General features: G+C 35.4%; 1 protein-coding gene across 6 annotated transcripts in view; it reads right to left on the reverse strand.

The window, feature by feature from the left end:
• The window catches only part of tho2 (THO complex subunit 2-like protein), a 128,132-nt gene that overhangs the window by 68,390 nt on the left and 36,163 nt on the right, over nucleotides 1-23,579 (reverse strand). For 5 of the 6 annotated variants that reach the window (XR_014442289.1, XM_083129607.1, XM_083129605.1 and 2 more), the window contains exons 15-27: nucleotides 23,355-23,534; nucleotides 21,458-21,622; nucleotides 19,403-19,675; nucleotides 18,458-18,571; nucleotides 15,126-15,317; nucleotides 14,224-14,352; nucleotides 11,898-12,026; nucleotides 11,460-11,591; nucleotides 10,882-11,004; nucleotides 9,394-9,496; nucleotides 6,606-6,780; nucleotides 4,390-4,540; nucleotides 1,787-1,973 (exon numbers count right to left, since the gene is read on the reverse strand). Coding sequence is in view for 5 of the 6 variants with exons in the window: in XM_083129607.1 (XP_082985733.1) it covers nucleotides 1,787-1,973; nucleotides 4,390-4,540; nucleotides 6,606-6,780; nucleotides 9,394-9,496; nucleotides 10,882-11,004; nucleotides 11,460-11,591; nucleotides 11,898-12,026; nucleotides 14,224-14,352; nucleotides 15,126-15,317; nucleotides 18,458-18,571; nucleotides 19,403-19,675; nucleotides 21,458-21,622; nucleotides 23,355-23,534 (2,053 nt within the window). In the remaining variant the exon portion in view is untranslated. The remainder of the gene's footprint in view (nucleotides 1-1,786; nucleotides 1,974-4,389; nucleotides 4,541-6,605; nucleotides 6,781-9,393; nucleotides 9,497-10,881; nucleotides 11,005-11,459; nucleotides 11,592-11,897; nucleotides 12,027-14,223; nucleotides 14,353-15,125; nucleotides 15,318-18,457; nucleotides 18,572-19,402; nucleotides 19,676-21,457; nucleotides 21,623-23,354; nucleotides 23,535-23,579) is intronic. The other variant, XM_083129603.1, reaches the window with a different exon arrangement.

Genomic DNA, 23,579 nt, shown 5'->3' on the forward strand with positions numbered 1-23,579 from the left:
ACAGAATATGTGTATTCCTGGCAACCCTAGGATGCATCGCTTCACGACGGGATATGACGTCACAAATGCAATCAAATGTTGTGTGGTTGTCAACATTCAGGCTGCAAAACAGGCTTTTTTGAACGACTGTAGCGCCGAAATGATGCACCGAGAAAAATGTTACTGACAAAAGTTGTTTGTTTTGATATCCTCTATACGTTTTACTTAAAAGTGGCAACCTGAAATCAAATAGGACTACAAATAGGTCTGTGGCGCCATTAAAATGACACCCTGTATAAATGTGCTATTATATGTGAAATGTTAATTTTGTGTAATAAGTAAAGTTTTTAAATCAAATTCAAGTCTTTATTCACCATTTTAACACCGAAATTCCATTTTATATACTGATGCAAAATAATCTAACACTGTTATTTTTAGTGGCTTTATTTTATTTTATCTGCGACATTTCGTTCTCATTTCCCAGAACTTTTTCAAGCTCCTCTAAAATATACATACAATAACACAACCTCACAACGAAACTTCGCAGATAAAATAAAACAAAACCACTAAAAATAACAGTGTTAGATTATTTTGCATCTATATAAAAAAAGTTGTTATGCGAACCTTTAAGAAGAACATTTTATATACTGCTTTTGATTCTGAAATATGTCAAGTTTTTGTACCAAAATATTGATCTTTTATGGCTCTTGTGGCTATACCAATTGCATAATTTGGTTGGTTTTGTTTGAAACTAGCCGTCCACTAAAGGTTACACAAGAATATTAATGATTGGAAAACAAATGGGGGATCTAGTGTATGTAACATTAGTAGCTACTCGTCAACTAATTTCTATTCCTTACAAATTTACGCATTTCATAAATAACCTGTATGCAAGCATTACACCCACAATCTGGTGTGTACAGAATGTGGTTGTTATTGCCTGTATCTTTAATTTTGCACCCAATTTATATAATAAACACTGAGATCATACATTGAAACTCAGAATTGCCATACGGTGCATTGGAATTCAATCTTAAAAAACAAAATTCGCACTTTGTCTTAGACACTCGGTAAATTGCCATCACCACTAGTTTAGACTGCAGCTATTTAAAGTGGAACCCCGGTTTTACATTATTGCACATTATACATTAAATATTTATAGTCCCAATAGAGCAAAATCTTATTACATTTTCCCCAATTTTTCATTCTACATCTTAAGTTTTCTCAGCTTGGTCCTCTGAAAAACATGAAATTGAGGTTTCACTGTACCCTTTCATTCTAACTACATACGTGTAATTCTAACTACTCCATTATTCATTTTTCTTGAGGAGACTAAAGAAGTTAAGATGTAGGAAAATTCAAAATAGATATTAATTTTTTTAATGTCTTGCCCTATTTCATAAAGGAAGGTAAAATACAGTGGAACCCCAATTTTACGTTCCCGGATTTTACATTCTTTCGCATTATACATTCAATCTTGATGGTTCCAACATAGCAAAACGTCACAAAATTTTCCTCAATTCTACATTTTCAGAGATTTTAAGTTCTTGTAGCTTGATCCCCTGAAAAATGTAAAACCGAGGTCCCACTATATACAGAGAGGATAGATTAACTTGAACATATCAGTATTATCAAGTGGCCTCTAATTTAGTGCAAAATTATATCAAGCACATTTTTTAGAACTTCATAATGTTCATGTGATATGAACACATTATCAGCATTAGCTTGTGCTGCTTCTTTGTACTAGCTGTTATGAACGGGAAAGAACTCCACCCACGAAAATGAACACGAACATGCTGTTTCTCACCTCTCTCCACTTCAGGTGGTTCATGACTTCGACCGTGGCCAGATCCCGAGCTACTGTTCGACAGGCTGCTTAACTCTCTCTCATGGGACTCCTCGTGCTCTCGGTAGTGATAATGATCGTAGTATCGTTCACCATACCGGTCATCTTTGCTTGCTCTCTGCTCCAACTTCTCTGCGTACCTCTCTTCCTAAAAAAAAAGAACAGAAATTGCACTTTTAGTTTTTCACATAATCATATTCACAATGGAAGAGTCAATAAAAGTCATAACGTCATGTTTTGGGAATGAAAGACTCTGTAGTCTAATATATACACAGAAATACTTGAGACATTTTTCCATGCAACTTACTTGTAAAGGTTTTATTAATTTCAGTGTCCCTTCCATTATCCACTGGCCTCTATGGCAGAGTGGTTAGCACAGCAGACTACGACACCAGGGGTCCAGGGTTTGAATTCCAGCCTGGGCATGAGTGTTCTTTGCGAGTGTCCTTTCATCGATTTCATCATATTACTTAGAGATGGGACCGATTAATCGGTACTCTATCGGTATCGGCCGATATAGGCATATCGGTAAAATTAGCAATTATTTTACCGATCCGATATATCGATAAATATCTGATAATTTAGTGCAAAATTCTGTCATTTTGTTGTAATTTTTATGGATAATCTCCATGCCCTTACTTCTAAAAAGTAAATGTCTAAATATGTATTTTTTTCACTGCAGTCACCTTGAAACACACATTTATTAAGGAAGTCAATGATCCTTTCAGGTTCTTCAAGGACCATTTCTAATTTTATATCGAGTTGGTAAATTTTATATCGTTACTTTATCGGTATCGGGCAAAATTTCATATCGGCCCATCCCTAATATTACTCATCATACGGTATCATATGGTATCATGGTGCTGATTACGAAATGAATGTGCTTTTTGGACCTCCATACTCTTATGTTTGGGTGGAATCTCTGACACAGGTCTGGAGCAAGCCTGGGAAATTCACATTGATGACCAACCTCCAATCAAAGCTCCAGAGAGACAGGGAGAGGGATGTTAGTGAATAGATTGCCCTTGGAATGCCAGCTAAGAGCATGGACAGTGAAGACACTCAGTTTGACCAGAGGCTGTTCAACCAACCAAAAGGGATGGACAGTGGGTACGGAGATGACCTTGGAGGGATGCAGGAATTCTGGGCCAACATATTTACAGATCATCAAGAGATCTGGACAAGGATGTCTATGGAGATGATTTGGAGAAAATAATGAAAACAAAACAGATTTGTCCCAGACAAGGAATTCAGTGGCACGGACCGTGGAGCAACACGCAGCGGACATGTTCAGTGTGAGAAAGATGAAGACGATCCTTTCGGTCTGGACCAGTTCTTGACTCTAGCTAAAAGAGCTACCAATAGACCTAATGGTACAGAGGGTAAAAGAGATTACCAAAACCAACCAAATACAGACGCTGAACACACGCCACTCTGAAGATGGAATAGACTTAAAAGATCTTCTGATAGATATGCTGAGACCAGCACTTTAAACAAAAAAAGATACTCCAGGAGGAGATGATAGACACATGATAAGAGGAAGATGAAGAATTTGTATTTTATAGCATGTTATTGATTGGTTGTCATAGTAACCGTGTATGAGATGTAGGTGTATGGCTTTCATGCATTAAAGTTATGTTGTTTAATTTGAACCTACGTATCTTGTGTGTCTTGTGCATGTATAGATAAGAAATCACTAGGGGCATGCATATTTCGTTGTTGACGAAAAAACGAAATTTGAAAAAACACATTGTAGTGTTAATTTTTCATGTTTTTGAAAGGTGTGAGATGCATTTTGTGACCATGTTTTGTCACGAAATAATGCGAAATGAACTGCAAAAAGCGAAATTAACTCTTAAACACGAAATTTACCATTTATATACCGACGCGACACTTTTTGAAGTCTGAAGTACCCTGTGAGTTATGCAATTCCCGGAAAATTGATTAATTCTGCTGTTAATATTGGAGAAGCAAAAATGGACTCCTTTACACAGAAATAAACTTAATACTCTTATAACTACAAAAATGTGCTATTAGAAGTGAAATGTTAATTCTGTGGAATAAGTGTAGTTTTTAAATCAAATTTAGGATTATATTCACAATTTTAAAACCAAAATGTCTTTATATACCACTTATCATCCAATTTTTCACCGCTATAACACCGATATTTCATTTTATTTACCGCTTTTGAACCCGAAATTGACTCCGTTTTTGTACCGAAATTTTGGTTTTTTATTTACCAAAAATATGTGCCTCTAGAAATCACACATAACAAGGCTTACAGAAATTAGTCTTCTTTGTTTAGCATTATGGAGTGTCATTCTTTGATCTTTTTATCTGTTGACGACATGGAGAACAGTTTTGAGTAAGTTGTACATTTATTTCAGTTCTGTTGAAATGTACTAAAATATTTTTTTTAAATATTTTGTTTTTAAAAAACATAATTTAAATCACTGAAAGCATGTATTGCTCAATAATAAATGAAATACAATACCATGCAGCCTCAGGCAGTGAACCTTGGCTGTAAGCATGAGTGGGGTAATAATGCAACATGTTTTACTTACTCTATATGATCGCTCTTCTTTGTGACTCTTCTCCTCTCTCCTTTCCCTTGAGTGTCTTTCCTTCTCAGATTCCTCTCTCCTAGATGCTTTCTCCTTTGCTTCATGGTCTATCTCCCTGGACTTTTCTCTATCACTTTTATCCTTTGCAGAACTATTAGAAAAAAAGATTACACAATTCAAGGACAAAACATCATAATAGAGCATACAAATGGGCCAACAATCACTATTTATAGTGCAAGGATGTATTATTTGCAAAATTGATGTAAAAATAGGTTGAGAGAAACATTTATCCTCCTCACATAAGTTATGTGGTAATAATTCATGTTTTTTCTGATAGACGTCACTCAAACCAAATCCAGTGGTTAGGAGTCAAGTTTTCTGATAGATGTCTGTCCAAATGTTGTGAACCAAGAATAATGGTCAACATATGGAGAAGTTCGACCATTGAAAGCTGACCTGATTTTAATCTTACAGGTATTATTGTCCAATTTCACTCTCTAATGTATCTTGCTCAGTTTAATTACAGTTCATGCATTAATAACCACATTTTCACTACAACAATATTATAAATATGGAGAAACTAGTACTCACTTTATCCGCGACTGTTTTTTTTTTCTTCTTTGTTCTATTAATTTCAGTGGCCACTGCAACCATCTTCGTTGGAACTCGCAGTACAGTGGCAGTGGCCACTGAAATTAATAGAACAAAGAAGAAAAAAAAACAGTTTCGCGGATAAAGTGAGTACTAGTTTTTCCATATTTATATACTACCGCATCTCTTTTCCCAATTATGAACAATATTATATCAATATCAGATTATGACTTTTGGCTCACCCTATAAAATGTGAAGATTTCACTCAAACAGCCTTTATGCTGGTGATTATACGTAGTACACAACTTTTCACCTGTGGTGCACTTTAAAACATCAACAAATAGTACATACAGTAGAACCCTAATTTTACATTTTCCCCACATATAAATTCATCAGTCACAAACCCCTTAATAACATATGATCTTGGTTCCACTATTCATTTTTTTATTATTACTTTCATCCAGAAACTATAGCTAAATTACAAAAGCTAAAACAAGTTTTTTTGCAGAGAAGAAAACAATCACATGTAAAGAATGGCATGTTGTGGCTTTGCTGCTCCTGTATTTGATTATACTGATTTAGATAATATTAAAGCTGCAGCCTCTATTTTTTTTTAAAAAAATGCTTCTGTGCCTAAGGCATTATTCCAATTAATCTGGGAATAGGGCTGTGCGTTATTCAGATATATTAATAGCAAGTCAACATTTCAAAAATATTGTTGCACTCATATCATAAAAATATCAACCTCAATATACAGGGTGAGCCTAAACTCTAAAGAAAATAGACAGTTTCAAAGTTTTACAGAAACAATAGTTCTAATTTACATGGCTAAGTTACAAATGTTCTGTGTGCCTATGGCATTATTCCAATTAATCTGGGAATAGGGCTGTGCGTTATTTAGATATATTAATAGCAAGTCATTTTAAAAATATTGTTGCACTGATATCATAAAAATATCAACCTCAATATACAGGGTAAGCCTAAAGGAAATACAGTTTCAAAGTTTTACAGAAACAATAGTTCTAATTTACATGGCTAAGTTACAAATGTTCTGTGTGTGACCCTTTTGTAACATGACAGATATCGATTTCATAGTCCAGTTCTCCACAAACATGTCTCAGCATGTCAACCATATTGTTTGACTCTTGTCAAGGGAGTTAAGTGATGCTGGTGTCTCGAAAACAAACAAAACGTGGAGATCGTAAACTTGGGGGACTGGGACTGCTATTTTCTTCTTATTCAAAGAATTTGTTAGAACTATAGACTACAGATTAAATGACTCCATTGTGTTCAAGGAGTCAAAATTTTGCTTATCCAAAGAACAACACAATACACCTAGTTAAAATTGCAATACGAACATCAAACTGAAAGATATTTAATTAAAGTGATATTCAAACAATCTTGACCTTTGATATCACACAGCTATATTTGGGAGATACCACAGATAATATTGTAATAAAGGATAACAAATAAAATTTTAAAAAGTGTACTTAAAAGTAGTTGTGAATTTATTTCGATGCTTTGGCTTCCTCGAGTACTTACAGGAGTTTAAAAACACATAAAAATGATGCACCAAATGAGTTAAAACAAGAGGAAAAAAGTGGTTCTGATATACATTTACTTACCCTGCAGTTTCCCTTTTGCTTTCACCCTGGCTAGAACTTCCATCTCCTTTTGACCCACTTTGCTTGGATTCAGCCAGCTGTTTTCCAGCACTTCTTCTGGTCTTCTCTTTTCCTTCTTTGGACATTTGATCCTTTGACTTGTCAGAGCTGTGTTTGTCAGATGATCTCTCTCGCTCTACAATATTTTCAAAAAAATTAGCCCATGTTTTTAAAACCAGAAACTATGATGCAATATATTGTCATGAATTGATACCACTTTCAATTAAAACCTGTGCATGTCTCGTTAACAATTCTTTCAAAAAATGCTTTCTGTATTATTCACATTTCAGGGAACGAATGCTTTTCAGCAGGGCTCAAAAAATCCCGGTCCCCAGGGTGACTAAAAATTTCAGCCTCGCGACTGTGATCTTTTGCTGTAATATGTACGAAATTTTGATGATTCTAAGTTCAAATTGCAGTACATCGTAAATTAGCAATTTTTTAATTTTTTTTTTTATCAAAGTTGTGAACATTCCATAGTGTCAGTAACAATTTCTTACCCTTTGTCCCCCAACACCCCATTTCCTGCTTTCTCAAATAATTTAGCGATGTTTTGATAACCGTGATGCTCAGCATCTTATACAGTGTGTTTCAAAAATCACACAACCCAAACTTTGGAAATGTATATCATGAAAACCGTAAGAGATATTTACACCGGGTTTTCTGCACTATAAAGCCTCATCCATTGAGATATTTTTCAATGCTTAAAATTATCAGTTCACTCCGTACAGAAAATTATATAAATTCATAACTGACAGAAAGCAACATTCTAATTTTTCCAGAAATGAAATTCTGAGTAAGAAAAATATGTAAGAAATTATCGAAGGGTCATAATTAGACATTTGATGACTGATGCCATGTCAGTCTGTCATGTGCAACGGTTGATGAATTTTTGACTGGCGATTTTATAGGTAAGTGAAAAGTGTCATTTTTGGGACGTATCTCCGTATATGGAAACACTAGCAGGTTGAAATATTCGCAACAGTCGCATGCAACATGTGTCTAAGTATAGGCTACACATTTACGTGAAAAATCGTAAATCAAGATTTTGTACCGAAATTGAACTCTTGAGGCTGCCCCTGGTTACATTGAATTCTCTTCGCTCACTTTCGCCACTACTGTGCCTGTTTTCTTAATTCATTCAGCATGGCGTATCATTGGAGCAGTGCGTGTGCATTGCTGAAGCTGAAGAGTATTTTACTACTCATTCTTACACTCATGTGCAAGAGGTTTTCCAATAAAAAAGCCCTGCTTCTGCTGTACCTCACAAAGCGACTGTTTTAAAACCAGCCAAACACCAACATATGATCCCACAAATTGTTGGTATTTTTTGTTGAAAATCAATTCTCAGATGTTTTCAGCAAATTAACAATGTTTTTTTTAAATAATATAATTGCCTTTATTTAGTTAAAGGCTAATATAAATTTATGAACCCAGTGATAGCCTACAAAATTAGTTTAGTGCAGAAAACGCTGTGTAAATATCTCTTACGATTTTCATAATATACGTTTTCGAAGTTTGGATTGCGTGACTTTTGTAGTGTGCACAATTGCTAATAGGTGGTTTCCTGGCACCTGATTTTCAGTGCTGGCGCCTAGCTTTGAAGAAAATTTTTCGAGCACTGCTTTTCAGTATACAGTGCAACAGTGATTTTACATTTTCGTGCACTATACATTCGATCTTGGTGGTTCCAATACAGCAAAATGCTATAAAATTTTCTCGGATTTTACATTTTTTTAGGAAGAGAGGTATGCAGAGAAGTTGGAGCAGAGAGCAAGCAAAAATGACCAGTATGGTGAGCGATACTATGATTATTATCACTACCGAGAGCACGAGGAGTCCCATGAGAGTGTTAAGCAGCCTGTCGAACAGTAGCTCGTGATCTGGCCACCGTCGAAATCATGACCCACCTGAGGTGCATAGAGATGAGAAACAGCATGTGTGTGTTCATTTTCATGGGTGGAGTTCATTTCCGTTTATAACAGCTAGTACTAAAAAAGAGTACAAAGCAGCAGCACAAGCTAATGCTGATAATGTGTGCATATCACATGAACATTATTTATTTATTTATTTATTTGAAAAGTCCTGAATACAGAAAAATCCATTTTACATCAGGATATCAACCGGAAAAGAAATAAACAAAATAATAAGATGGACACATACACACACATATACATATATAACAAGAATAATAACAACTAGATCAAGAATAATATTATTTATACTTCAGCTGCTTTATGCACGCCGTTCTGTAAGTCTGCTTTGATAAATGGAAGCCCGGAGCGTCTTTTAATGAGTTGTAAATGGTTTGTAGCCTGTTGAGAAGTGATCTTTGTTCTAAGGATAGCCTTGAAGATTTAATGTAAAAGAAGTTGTTGCATTTACTGTTGGGACGTGGGATTCTGATATTAAGAAGTGGCAAGAGTTCGCTGGTGAAAAGTTGTCCATTGATGATTCTGAAGAGTAGTGTTAAATCTGAGAGTTGACGGCGAAGAGAAAGGTCATGAATTTGTAGAGTGGATAGAATTTCTTGTTTGGAGAAGTTTGAAGTTATGAAGTCTTAAAAAATGTGCTTGACATAATTTTGCACTAAATTAGAGGCCACTTGATAATACTGAATAGTTTTAGTTAATCTATCCTCTCCGTATACAGTGGAACCTCAATTTTTTATGTATCATATCCTTTTCACACCAACATTCTTTTCTTGGCTTTCCTGTAACATCATACACACCCAACTAATGCTACTTACCTAACTTGACCTCCCCATTCAACTGCTTATTTGCACTTGCTGTAACGGAATTGTTCATCGCATCCTGCTTCTGAGACTGCTCCTGGGCACTCTTGGATGGCTGCTTATGCAATGGATGGAGAAAATAAAAATCAGTTAATGTCCAAACAGGCAATCAAAATAGTACAGGAAAATAAAACAATTTATAATATAAGATAAAAATAAATTCAGCAATGATGTCAAAAAATGTTACCTTTGGGAAATCAGTGTGACTGACAAGAAATACAGTAGACCCCTGATTTTACATTTCTGATTTTTAGATTTTCTTGCATTGTCAGTTATTCACAGTGCACTTTGTTCATGATTGGAATTTGTTCAGTACTGTAATATAATTAAAATTTTAAAATGATGTTCGAGTTGCTCGGCTAGAAATAGAGATTATTTATTCATGGGCGAAGTTCAGCCTGCGGCAGCACTACCACTTAACCTGCAAACTAATATATCATTATGAAAGTTTATTTTTTCGTTAATATCTAAATCCTATATTTTGTCAATGGAAATGTGCATTCATTTCAAAACTCTTAACATTGAATGATCTGTGGACGAAATTACTTAAGTTACTTTATCGGTATCGGTAAAAATTTCATATCGTCCCATCCCTAATTTTAATATTCTGATGTTAGGTAACTCTTGAACATTTTAAATCAAAACTTTTGATAAATTGATGCATATAATTGGAATGGAATACTTACACACTAATATTAATCAATATTTGGAACACCATCTAATTGTTACAATTTTCAAGCATGGGTGTCGGTGTGAATATGTAAGAATATCAGAATCAGTATGGGTATCAGTTCAGAGAGATATTGGATCAGCCCTAGCATACAACTTTGTATTGATAGCAATCCCAATACTCTTAGCAATTGCCACTTATACTGATATTTGAAAATTGTAACAATTCAAAGTAGATCAGAATATTATTATTAACTACATAAGTCTTGCACTGGAACTATACAATAGGAATCTACTAGAATGTTGCTTTAAAATATTCGTAATTTCACACAAGGTAATCAATCATAAAATCCATTTTTCCCACAGTGTTGTACCACAAATAATTAAAATTGCATAATTTTCATAAAATTTAGATTGTGTGGAATTGCTCAGCATTTTTTAAAACTTGGAGACAGCACAATACACAATCTTGAAATTGCAACTTCATTTCCTCTCATTTCTGAAGAATGTTTGCCTTTGTTTCAGTGTTGCATATTTAAACACTCACTACAACCAAATATGTATCAATTACAGGTTTACGTTCATAAATATAACAAAATGGCAGAATTTTGCATTAACTTACAGGATATTTATTGAAATATCAGATGGGAAATATTATTTGGAGAACTGATATGCCTATATCAGCCAATAGAGTAACAATATGTTCCATTCCTACAACAAATATTAAATAAAATAGCGAGTACAAAGATGCTAATCTAATAATGAAATACTTACTTTGTCAGTAATATGGAAGTCACTCTCCTTCATCATACTTGGAGTCTTTAATTTCAAATGACCGCTGTAGCTTGTTGCTAAAATGAAAAGGTCTTGTCTCTGGTTCTTTTCCTCTTCTTTCACCTACAAGCAATTATTAATTTTATGGTGAATAAAATATCAAAATTTAGGTACAAAAATTGACTACATTTTGGCATCAAAACCAGTATATAAAATGACATACCTGTATTATAAGTACACTTATAGCACAATACATATCTATTTTTTAATAACAAATATATTGTAAAAATGTTGTAACTGCATATTTATTATTTCTCTTGTAGTTTACAGTTGATACAATCATAATTTTTGACATAACGTTTTGGATGAACACATGTTCCCTCCATCAAGCATTTATTTTTAGTTTGATTAATGTTACAGTTACAACAATGTTAGTTATAACTATAACTGCAACTTTTCTCCCAAAATGTTACATCAAAAATTGTGTTTCTATGTTTGCATACCTTAAACTACAAGAGAAATAATTCTACAAGCAAGCAATACATACATACAAGAAAAATTATGCAATTTCTTATTACCTTGTCTATCTTCTTTTCAATGATTTGTCCCAGTTTTATAAGGACTGGAAAGTGAGGCAGGATCTTCATCAAGATGATAAGGGAATTCCTGATTTGGACGTAATCTTTTGATTCCAGACACACAACCAAGGCCTGGAAAATAGCAAAGACAACATAACAATTCTTACAGCTATGATTTTTCACACATGCCAAAACTTGGAATAAATTACAAAAATTGCCTTTTCTGAATGTAATTCTCAACTCAAAAATTACTGTATATATGACAAAGTAATGCTTCTGAGAAATCATCAAAACAGATGAAATTAGACACTCAAGACAAATACAAAGCTCTGTGGAGATTACCTAAAACTATAGCATTCCTTCATCAGAAAAAAAAAACCCAACAAATGTGAAAACTAGAAAGTCCAATTTAAAAATATATTATATCACAGTGCTTACCTTTGTGATTTTATAGTGCCATTTGTGGCAAACATGTCTGTAGTTTTCATACCCTACATGGTCATTGGATTCGGAAAACTGATTACAAACACGGAACTTTGTGACAAATCCAGGGTAATTTGAACATTCCTGAAAATGAAAAAATCAAACGGTAGACAATGCTTATTGTAACTAAAGTGGAACTTCAATTTTCACATATTAGCACATTATAGATGGAATTTTAATGACACAAATAAAGCAACACGTTGTAAACTTTTTTTAGATTTTAATTTTTCCTGAATTTCAAGGGTTTTATCAGGGTTGAGCAGATACTATGCCGATGTATTGGTATCAGCCAATATCAGTGGTATTGGTACAGGAAAGTATTAGTAGGTTCTTATTTACTGATACCAGCCAATACTATTCTGGTGTTTTGAGTGTTAAAGACGCCACACAATACTTTTGTGGAGTCTTAATTATCCTGGAAGTTATGCAAAATTCAGTTTCCATTGATTTTGTACGAATATTATGTGGGAAAAAACTGTATTTTGTAATTACATAACAGGTATTATTATGTTCGGATGTATTTTTTTAATATTTTAAACCAAAACAATGTTAAATTGATGTTTATAATTGAAGTGAAATACTCGAATATGCAGACTAGGGATGGGACCGATTAATCGGTACTCTATCGGTATCGGCTGATATAGGCATATCGGTGTATCGGTTTATCGGTAAAATTATCGATTATTTTACCGATCCGATATATCGATAAATATCTGATAATTTAGTGGAAAATTCTGCCATTTTGTTGTAATTTTTATGGATAATCTCCATGTCCAAATTTCTAAAAAATAAATGTCTAAATATGCAATTTCTTTTTCACTGCAGTCACCTCAAAACATACATTTATTAAGGAGGTCAATGAACCTTTCAGGTTCTTCAAGGACCATTTCTAATTTTTAGGGGCATGCATATTTCGTTTTTGACGAAAAAACGAAATTTGAAAAAACACATTGTAGTGTTAATTTTTCATGTTTTTGAAAGGTGTGAGGTGCATTTTGTGACCATATTTTGTCACGAAATAATGCGAAATGAACTGCAAAAAGCGAAATTAACTCTTAAACACGAAATTTACCGTTTATATACCGACGCGACACCTTCAGAGGTCTGAATTATCCTGAGAGTTATGCAATTCCCGGAAAATTGATTAATTCTGCTGTTAATATTGGAGAAGCAAAAATGGACCCCTTTACACAGAAATAAACTTAAAACTCTGTTAACTACATAAATGTGCTATTAGAAGTGAAATGTTAATTCTGTGGAATAAGTGTAGTTTTTAAATCAAATTTAGGATTATTTTCACAATTTTAAAACCAATATGTCTTTTTATATACCACTTTTCATCCATTTTTTCACCTCTATAACACCAATATTTTATTTTATTTACCGCTTTTGAACCCGAAATTGACTCAGTTTTTGTACCGAAATTTTGCCTTTTTATTTACCAAAAATATGTGCCTCTACTAATTTTATATCGGATTGGTAGAATATCGGTTATCGGTATCGGTAAATTTTATATCGTTACTTCATCGGTATCGGCCAAAATTTCATATCGGCCCATCCCTAATGCAGACTTAATTCAAGAATGCATGTTACTTTTCTCTTCATAAACTTCATATGATATCTAAGAAACTAAAAGTTAAAATATAAAAATCAGTAATTTTGCCTCTAGTATTATATAGGTGTGAAATTTGGTCCTTTACATTAAAAGGAACATAAATTAAGAGTATTTGAAAATAAAATCCTTAGAAAAATACGTATTAATGTCCAGATATTATTAGAATAATTAAATCAAGAAGACTTAGGTGGGCAGGCCGTCTGGCATGAATGGGAGAGGAAAGAAGAGTTTACAGGATTCTTGTTGTGAAACCTGATGGTAAGAGACCTGTAGGAAGGCCAAGATGAAGACTGAGGAATAACGTTGAGATGGACCTAAAGGAAATTGGTAAGGATAGAAAAGATTTGATTGATCTTGCCCAGGATAGGGACAGATGGAAGGCTTGTGTTGCAGCAGCCATAAACCTTCGGGTTTAAGAAGGTTACAGAGTTAGTTAGTTAATTTGAGTGGAATCTTTATAAATATCTTAAAATTTCATACTAGGTGTTGCACTTTATTTGTGAAGAAAATTCACATAGAAATCAAGGAATTCCCGGTCAGCAAACACTCTGCTTATGCACCTGCAAGCGATACAAATGGTTGACTTCAGTTGCAGGTTATTTGCCCAGTAGCTGTAACTGGTCACCTCATATGAAAGACGGCTACAAACTGGAACTGAAACATTACCTCCTCAAATATCTCCTGACTTTTGTGCCATCTCATCACAGTCTCTAACATGGCACACAGAAACCTGCCATATCGGTTAGCCTCATTCTCCGTACAGGAAGTAACAGTGTATGTTATGTCACAGAACAGCTACAAAGAAAAAACAAAGCAACTAAGCACACATAACCAAAGAGAATTAATTTACAGAAAGTTAATACTATAAAATACACACCATATGGTACAAAATGGAACAGATTAATAGATACACTTATTAGTATTTTTGATTCATCAGTGAAATTGTCAAACCAAATTTTACCGATCAGACATTTCTATAAATAACTAGTAATTTAGTGTCCAATTCTTTCATTTTGTTATTGCTTTTATGCATATCATTTTGAGAGCTGGTGGAAGTGTTGATACCGATATACTGTAACAATTAAAAGTTGTTCAAAATATTTATACATATTAGTGGTGGGACAGATACCAGCCAACACTTTCCGGAGTCCACGAAAATGTCATGTGACACTCAAAGAGTCTATATATGCCCTGCAAATTGTGCAAAGTGCATACTTCTTATTATTTTAGCAATTAAGAGATTAATCTTGTTACTAAATGAATACATCGCATGCAATTATAGAATATTTTACATCGAAACTTGAGTAGATTGCCATGATATGGTTTCCATGATGTTCCAAAATAACATTGGTACATAATCGCCGCTAGGCTGGTATCAATGTATCTACATCAGACAATATCAGACAGAGCTACTTAAAAGTAATTTGCAATACCAGGAGACACATTTCTGGGGCGACTCTACTGCAAAATGCTGATAACTTGATGTTTTGAAAACCTTATAGTTTTTCAGGTAAATTAGGATATCCCTTACCCCCATTCTTAACATTATTACTAGAACAAATACTCACCCTATCATAACACAGCAAGGTGGAAAAGTTTGCAGTCTTTAGACTATGGATAGTGTGAACAAACTTTGCACAATACACTGCATCTGTAGCCGTGAAAATGCAGCGAGGGAAGAGGCACAGCTGGAAAAGTTGGGTGATTGTCTCATTTTTTGCTGACTTTGCAGACCTTGATAAAAACCAGGAATCCTTCTCCTGCAATAAGATATATACATGTAATTTGATTCTTATCAATAATATAGCTTAAAAAGCTGGAACATTTTCTCTTTTAAATCTTAATTTTGTTAATACTCAGTTACACTGTATCAAAAGATATCTGTTTGGAATTTATGTGGAGAGAGGTTATAAGTTCTCTAATAAGTTCATGTTTTATTTTTCTGCACATCTTTTGTTCGCGATCGATTTCTCCATCTGTCTGGTAGCTTCATCAGGCATGTACGCAATACAAAAACAAACAAAAACTCCACGGAAAAATGAAACTTGAACTTATTAGTGAATACTCAGTTAATCAACAACTACTGTACTAATTTTTCTTGTGTGTATGCATTGCTTGCATTGTAGAATTATTTCTCTTGGAGTCTACTGTTATTACAAGCATAAAAACGCAGTTTATCGTTGCGACGTTTCAGGAAAACACACGTTCCCTTCATCAGACATTTCTTTTAACTTTGATTAAAGATATAGTTATAACAATGGTTATTTTTTTTAAACAAAAAAGAATCAGTTATACAATGGAAGTTGTCAATGTTACATTGTTGTAATATAGCAACTTAACTGTGAAAAAAAGCAGTCTGTTTTATTGTCTGATGAAGAGAGCGTGTAATCTCCTGAAACGTCAGAATGATAAACTGTGTTTTTATTACTTACGTGAAATTTAGAAAATTTCGCACTTCCGCATTGCACAATTTAATGGTTAAATCCTATTAATTTCGAAGATTCACTGTCTTCATTCACGAAAGGGTACGGCGTTTGAAGCGGAGATGGTACCGCATCACCGCATTGTTTGTTCCCGGGTGGCGGTAGTTGGGATTTCTCCCGTTCGGCGGCGCTGGCATGCGCATCTTGGTTTGCGTCGTCTACTTCCTGTTGTCAGGTGGCGTTGCCAGTTGGGGGTTGGGGGGCTGGGCCGAGCTGCTTGGAAATGTGCCGTTCCTGTTCCCCACGTGGCTGGAAAGGGGGGGGGGGGGTCGAGTATGTGCACTGCATCTTTTCTTTTTCAGGTCGGGGATCTTTCTGAGGGCAGGGTGCCAAGTTGGGTGTGCCTGTCCAGTGCTGGTTTCTGTTGGATGATAGCATGGGTTTCTTTGATGGTGTTTTCTATGACAGAGCCGGTTGGGGAGAAAAGAGAGAGAGAGAGAGAGAGAGAGAGAGAGAGAGAGAGAGAGAGAGAGAGAGAGAGAGAGAGAGAGAGAGAGAGAGAGAGAGAGAGAGAGAGAGAGAGAGAGAGAGAGAGAGAGAGAGAGAGAGAGAGAGAGAGAGAGAGAGAGAGAGAGAGAGAGAGGAAGAGGAAGGAGGAGAGAGAAAAGAGAGAGATATGGAGGACATGTTAGTGGAGTGGAGGTGTTGGGAGAGGCATGATTTTGGTGTGTCAATTTTGGCATCTTTTACGTGTTCGTTAATCCGTTCTTGGACAGTGCGGATGGTTCTGCCAATGTAGGTGTTGTGGCATTGGCATGTGGTCTTGTAGACACCGGGGGGATGCAAGTTTGGGTAGGTAGTATCTCTTGAAGTTGGGTAGTGCTCTTCCGATTTGGGATATGGGTTTGTGTGCCACTCGGATGTTGAAAGGTTTGAGGGCCTTGGCAAATTTGCCAGATGTGGTGGGGTGGTATGGAAAGGCGATCCATTTGGGTTTAGGATTTTGGTTCAGGTTATCTCTGTTTCTTGGGTGTCTGAGCTGGACTTCTGTTTTTGCGCACCACATGGATAGTTGGCGCTCGGTGTAACCGTTGTTTAGGTCTATTTCAATTACGCATGCTATTTCATCATGCAGGTCATCTTCTGTGCAGCTGTGTGTGAAGGCTCTTCTGTAAAAGTTCATCCATACTCCAGCTTTCTGTTTTGGTGGGTGGTTGGATTTTGCATGGATGTACTGGGTGCCCGAACCTGGTTTCCTGTATACGGATATGATGAATTTGTCTTGGTGTTGTCGGATGCTGAGGTCGAGAAAGTTAAGGTGGCCATTTTGTTCCCTTTCAACAGTGAAGTTTATGTTAGGGTGCATGTTGTTGAGGGCAGTTAGGAGATGGGTTAGGTCCTCTTCCTGTTTGTAAATTACTATGGTGTCATCGGCATATCTTTTGTATCTTATATGAGCAAAGCGGAAGTGCGAAATTTTCTAAATTTCACATAAGTAATTTTAAACCGCGTTTACCGCAACCATCATGAAGGTGTTTTTATGCTTGTAATAACTGTAGACTACAAGAGAAAACACTGTACTATTTTTAAAAAATAATAATAAAAAAAACAGCCACAGTTACTAATATCTAGTCTATTTTGGTATACTAGACATAAAAGCAGTTTGGTTATAGGTACTGGTAAAAGATATGCAAAATGTTGATAAGATAACTTGATGAAATAAAAAGTGAGGATTTTAAAAAATATATTGGCAAGAAGTCAATTTTTGATGTATCTACAGTCTATGTCATAAATCCCAGTGATAAACAGGATTCATAATGAAGAAATAGATGCATTGATTTATGGATATAAAACTGTGTCATGGAGTTTTCCATTAATGTGTTACACGAATTGTTAATTATTAATTTTTTGTGTGTTTTGTTTTAAAGTTTATTCAATGTATTTACATAAATGACATCTAAATTGTTTAAATGCAGAATTCACATATTCCTATTAGTTAATGTAAAACAATACTCTTCTTCTGCTAATGGTGTGAGCTACTTCCTATGCTACCATAACCGAGTGGGCAATTTGACCTTTTTGGTTTTAAATAAGACTGAAGTCTGAAATGTTTCACAATTCTTGAAAGTCTCACTTACCAACTCAAGTTATAAAACTGGTGGTGTCTCATAAATGCATTAAATAAATTTGTAGAATGGATTTCATGGATATAGCGGAACCTAAACTTTATGTTTTTGTGTGGATTTTCATGAGGTATTTAAGATGATTTGCATGTTGTTCAACTAATGAAAGCATGAAAAATACTAGCTTTTACTGTCTTAATGAAATTGCATACTGTATTAAAAGCGTGAAAGGTAAAAAAATCCATGCAGGGTTCCACTCTTCTCAATCTGCAAGTGGAATAAAGAGAAAAGTAGATGGTTGTAAAAGCAATTTCCACATATCAAACATGCTCTAAAAAAGCTATTCACACTTACCTGTTTTAGTCTTGTCAGAACTCTTTCCACATGCTCAAGTTGCTTTGCTTCCTCATCATCTAAATTTTTTTTCAAGTTACTGCATCGTTCTTGTTCTTTCTTTCCTTTACTCCCCTGAAATAGGGAAAAGTCTGTTAAGATCATTCCTTCAGTGAGAACAAATTGCTACCATTTGGAATTTTATATCTGGTAGAATATTGATTATCAGTCAATTTTATATTAGTACTTTACCGGTATTAGACAAAACTTCATATCGGCCCATCCCTAAATTATAGTATTCCAATTTTCTTTAGCTAAGGCCAAATATTTATGGTGAATAAAGGATCAATATTTTGCTATAAACATTGGGTTCATTTCTGGATCGAGCAGTTTACAATGGTGAATATAATCCTGAATTTGATTTTTAAATTATTACATAAAACAAAGATTTCTTCTCGAATAGCGCATTTATGCAGTTATCAGAGCATTAAGTTTACTCCTGTGTAAAGATGTCCATCTTTGATTCTTAAGCAGAATTAAATAAAATTTCATGATTTTGCATAACAGAAGATAATTTTGACCCAAATTCCACGCATTTATTTTGCATTTTGCAGTTCATTTTGGGACACAATTTGGTAGGAAAGTGTACCTCTAATCTTTCGAAAATGAACATTACAACATGTAATCTTACATTTTGAGTTTGTGTCAAAAATGTAATATGCATGTTCACAGTGATGAAGGACACTCACAAAGGAACACCAATGTTCATGCCAGGACTCGAAATGGAAACCCTCAGTGGCAGATACATCCATATTCATCCAGAGCCTGGGAGTACATACATACATCCTAATAGAAACTGGCTGGCAATAAAAGTGTTAAAAAGAGTCCACAACTTGATTTATGGCATAGAAATTTTAAGCTGCACCTAGTTTTTTACTTCCTTTGTAATAATAAATTAATACTTACACTATCTTTCTGGATCAGTTGTTGGGATGTCTGCCATATCCGGTTTCTCTCTCTCTCGTAACTTTCTTTAGGAACAAAGAGATCATACATGGACAGGGACCAAAATGTCACTAGGAACTGAGGGGAAATGTCTTCCCATACTTTCGGTGGGTGTAAAGGTCGCATGGAATTCACAAGAGGACTTATCACCTTCTCTGCTGCTTGCACATACATCTGGCATTCTTGATCTTTTGTGCTGTTTGGATTATCTCTCCTCATTGCATCAAATTCACTCTGGAAGAAAAAATGAAACATAGAATTGAATTTATAAGTTTTAAAAATGATGAGGTATGATATCCCACATGTGTTACCAACTTGTTGACAAGGGACATACATTTCAGATAAGGCAGGGCCAACACAGAAAACAATGTGGAGGAAGGGGGGGGGGGGGTACTATTGTGTATGAGACATTTCGTGTTTCCGCATTGTTAACTGATAGTTTTTACAATTAATTTCGATTATATATTAAATACCATTAAGGCTCACTGCCCTGCTTCACTGAATATACGGTATTGGGGACGGAGATGGTGCACGTCCCTTCTTTGTTTGCTGCCTGGGCCTTCAAAATCAATAGTAAAAAACTATCAATTCACAACGCGGAAACAAGAAATTTCTTGTACACAATGTAAGGGGGGGGTATCAACTAATGTCAGAAAGGATCAGTCCAAAGTTAATCTAAGTATTTTTCAGGCTTTTAGACACCTGGGGTACATGCAAAATGCTGACTGATTTTTTAACTATCTAATTTACATTATGTTTGCAAGAGCATTGTGGAGAAAAATGAACTACGTAATTAAATGATTAAAGCGGTGCTACAGGTCCATTACAAGGCCTACATGCTAAAATTAATTAATATTCAAAACAGTATTGAATGGTTACAATTTTCAAGTATCAGCACTGGTGGGAATTTGTCACTATTATCGGTATTGGTTCAACCCTAGCCTTATTTTGTCACTTGGAAATAAACCATCGGAAATAAATACATTTCTTTGTATCAGAGTCAAAGAAGCTACGCATGTTGCTTGTGTGTTACTCAGACCAGGTTTGTTTTCTCAATAATGTCCATCACGTCACCTGTCTGCTGGTCATGCACGAGCACTGGCTTTTTTATACATACTAGGGCTCCTTAATAAATGAAGTTTACTAGATGGATGAAGCTTTTGCAATGCAGAAGAAACTGCATATTTAAAAAAAAAAGTGCAAAAAAGTAAAGTACTCCCCTGTGTGCATAGTAACACGCCATGAAGGTGTATATGGGGTGTGGGGGTAACGCTCCACACTTTCTTGATTCGGTCGTGAGTGGGGGTGATGTGATCAGCATCACGCCCCTGACTTCCTTTACCCACCAGGGTTTCCCCCAGGTACCAATGTTATTATTTACCCACCAGGGTTTCCCCCAGGTACCAATGTTATTAGATGCTGGGTGGGTGCCGGGGCTGCTTCCGTTAGAAAAGTTCCCGGACTTGAACCGGCCGGGGATCGAACCTGGGACCTTTACTATGGTAGTCAGACGCATTACCGACTGAGCCACCACTGCATATTAGACATTACATTTTTATATCAATAAAAATTATAACAGAATGGCACAATATTGCACTAAATTGTAAGATTCTTTTATACATATATCAGATTCGTAAAATTATCGGTACTTTTACCGACATGCCTATATAGGCAGATACCAATAGAGTACTGATTAATCTGTTCCATCCCTAATACAGTGGAATTGAGATTTTACATTCCCTGATTTTACATTCTTGCACATTACTCATTCAATCTTGATGGTCAGAACATAACAAAATGTTATAAAACATTCCTCGAATTTACATTTTCCTGCATTTTAAGTTTTCAGCTTGGTCACCTGAAAAACTTAAAATCGAGGTTCCACTGTACACATACAGAGGAAGAGAAAGTGCCTATTTCAGTGCAAGCAGTTTGTATTCATTTCAGTGTGAAACACCTGTCACTCATAGCCTTGGCCTGAAAGGTCTCCAAGATAAATGAAAAATAAATACTTACAGTTATTTCATGCGTGAAAATTGGCCGTGACAAGAAAAAAGCCACATCAGCATGAATGTGATAATCAGCCAGCATACTGTGTATGGTTGGTAATTTCTGTGCATACTCCTCCAAACTCAAACTTGAAGCAAGGAATGTTCCAAACTGTACCAAGGTATCCTGACACTGAAAAAATAAAAATATTTTATGAAATCAACAATCATACGCTGCAAAGCCATAAAATGTTAGAAGTTTCAACATAAAATTTACCAATAACAAGTTACTGCAGCAATTAACACCCGTGAACAGCAGACGACATATACGCAGACATGCAGGCGACAGCAGCACACCTAGCGGCGACTTAGGAAAAAACAACAGAAACGCGCCAAGCAACAACACAACGAATTCCAATGAGGATGGTGGCAGTGGCTACCGAAATAATAGAAAATAATGTAAAACAGCTTCGCGGAAAACGTGAGTATCTTAATTATCTATTACCGCATCTCTCATTCCCATAGTATGAAAACAAGTTAGGTTTAATTTTTGACAAAAATGAGGCTTCGTAACATATTTGTCTTTGTTTTTTTTCCTACAGGTAACAAATGAAGGCAATTATTCTGATGTATTTGATCATTAACCTATTGGAGCCCAAGGCCATTTTCACATGTAACCCCCTTGATGCCCAGGCTGATTTTGAGGAAAATGCAGAGTTTTAATTAAACGAGTGTAGATCGGAGGCTAATTGCCCTCTAGAGAGATGAGTGATATACCGCTGTACGTGAAATGAACCAAGAGATTCAAGACGATCAGGCCACCGAGAGTTACATGAGAGCATCTCGATCGAGACGATCGGGCTCCTAAGTTTATTTGTAACTGTTTTCCACAGTTGCACTTGTAGAGTAGTACTCAGAAGTCTCAATATCTTGGCGATTAGCCACAATTGACAGAAAAGTGAAGTGAAATGAACTAAATCAATCAATCGGATGATTCAATTAGCCTATCCAATAGGGAATCTCAATTAGCCTTTCTTAGACAGGGAGTTCTTGAGAATTTTCTTTTTTGGCAACTTGAACCATTTGGCTCTTTAGGTCTAGTATTCATTTTGTGCTTTCTGCATTTTTTTGTACAAGTGAACTACTGTGAAGCCTAGAATTTGACATATTTCTTCTATTTACTTTTACATGTGTCAGTTACAATATAAATTTCATTTCTTGGAATAAGTGCAAAGCATTTGCTGCAAATGTAATATGCTTACCATACTAAATTCAACTAAATTTATGAATAAAAAATAATATATGAACTACAAAATGTGTGTCAAAATATCAGATACAAAACAACAATCTTTTGAAGAATAAGAAAACTAAATTCACTCCATAATAATTATTTGTACATTTCCACCTAGCAAAATGGTTATCACTCTTGCCTTCAGTGTGAACGGTGCCAGGTTCGATTCTCAGAGGGAACTCAAAAAAGGTTGGTGTTGAGCCAGCAAAGTGAGGATAATTGTGGAGTTACTTGAAAACAAGAAGTAGAAAGCTCCAGACTTGAAAGCCAGAAAACAGCGGCGATGGGACTCTTATGTGCTTCCTTCTTCTTTCCAACAGCTTCCAAACTGTCACTGAAACATTGGACCTCCAATTGAGGATTGAAACTGGGACAGACACAAGACACAGATACAAGAGTGTTAACCATTCAGCTACCCGTGAACCCCATAACATAATGAACAAGGGAAATAAAAAGAAGTGTTCAAAGTAACGCACCAACACTTGGCTGGAATGTCCAAGGAGAACTTTATACAGAAAGGCTGGGTGTAGGGTTTGCAATTTACAATTTTCCAAATATGAATCCAACTTAATCAGAATGATATCTTGTTCTGTTTGCAGGCCAAGAATAATTTCTGTTAGGTTGCAATACTTACTTGGTCATACAATTTTCCCACTAGTTTCAAATGGCTCTCTTCTGTTTCTCGATACACCGCACAGTATCTCTGCTGGGCCATTAGAAGACATAGAGCTACTGCCAAGTTTTGCTCTGAAAGGGCTTCCTTCAGTCTTTGCGATGATTTCTTTGTGTTTCTAACTTGACTAAAGTACCCTGCCTGTAAATGAAAACAAAATACAAATTTAGCAATAAATGATATCAC

Source organism: Lepisma saccharinum, chromosome 10 (assembly GCF_977018435.1).
Source record: "Lepisma saccharinum chromosome 10, izLepSacc3.1, whole genome shotgun sequence".
Lineage (NCBI taxonomy): Eukaryota > Metazoa > Arthropoda > Insecta > Zygentoma > Lepismatidae > Lepisma > Lepisma saccharinum.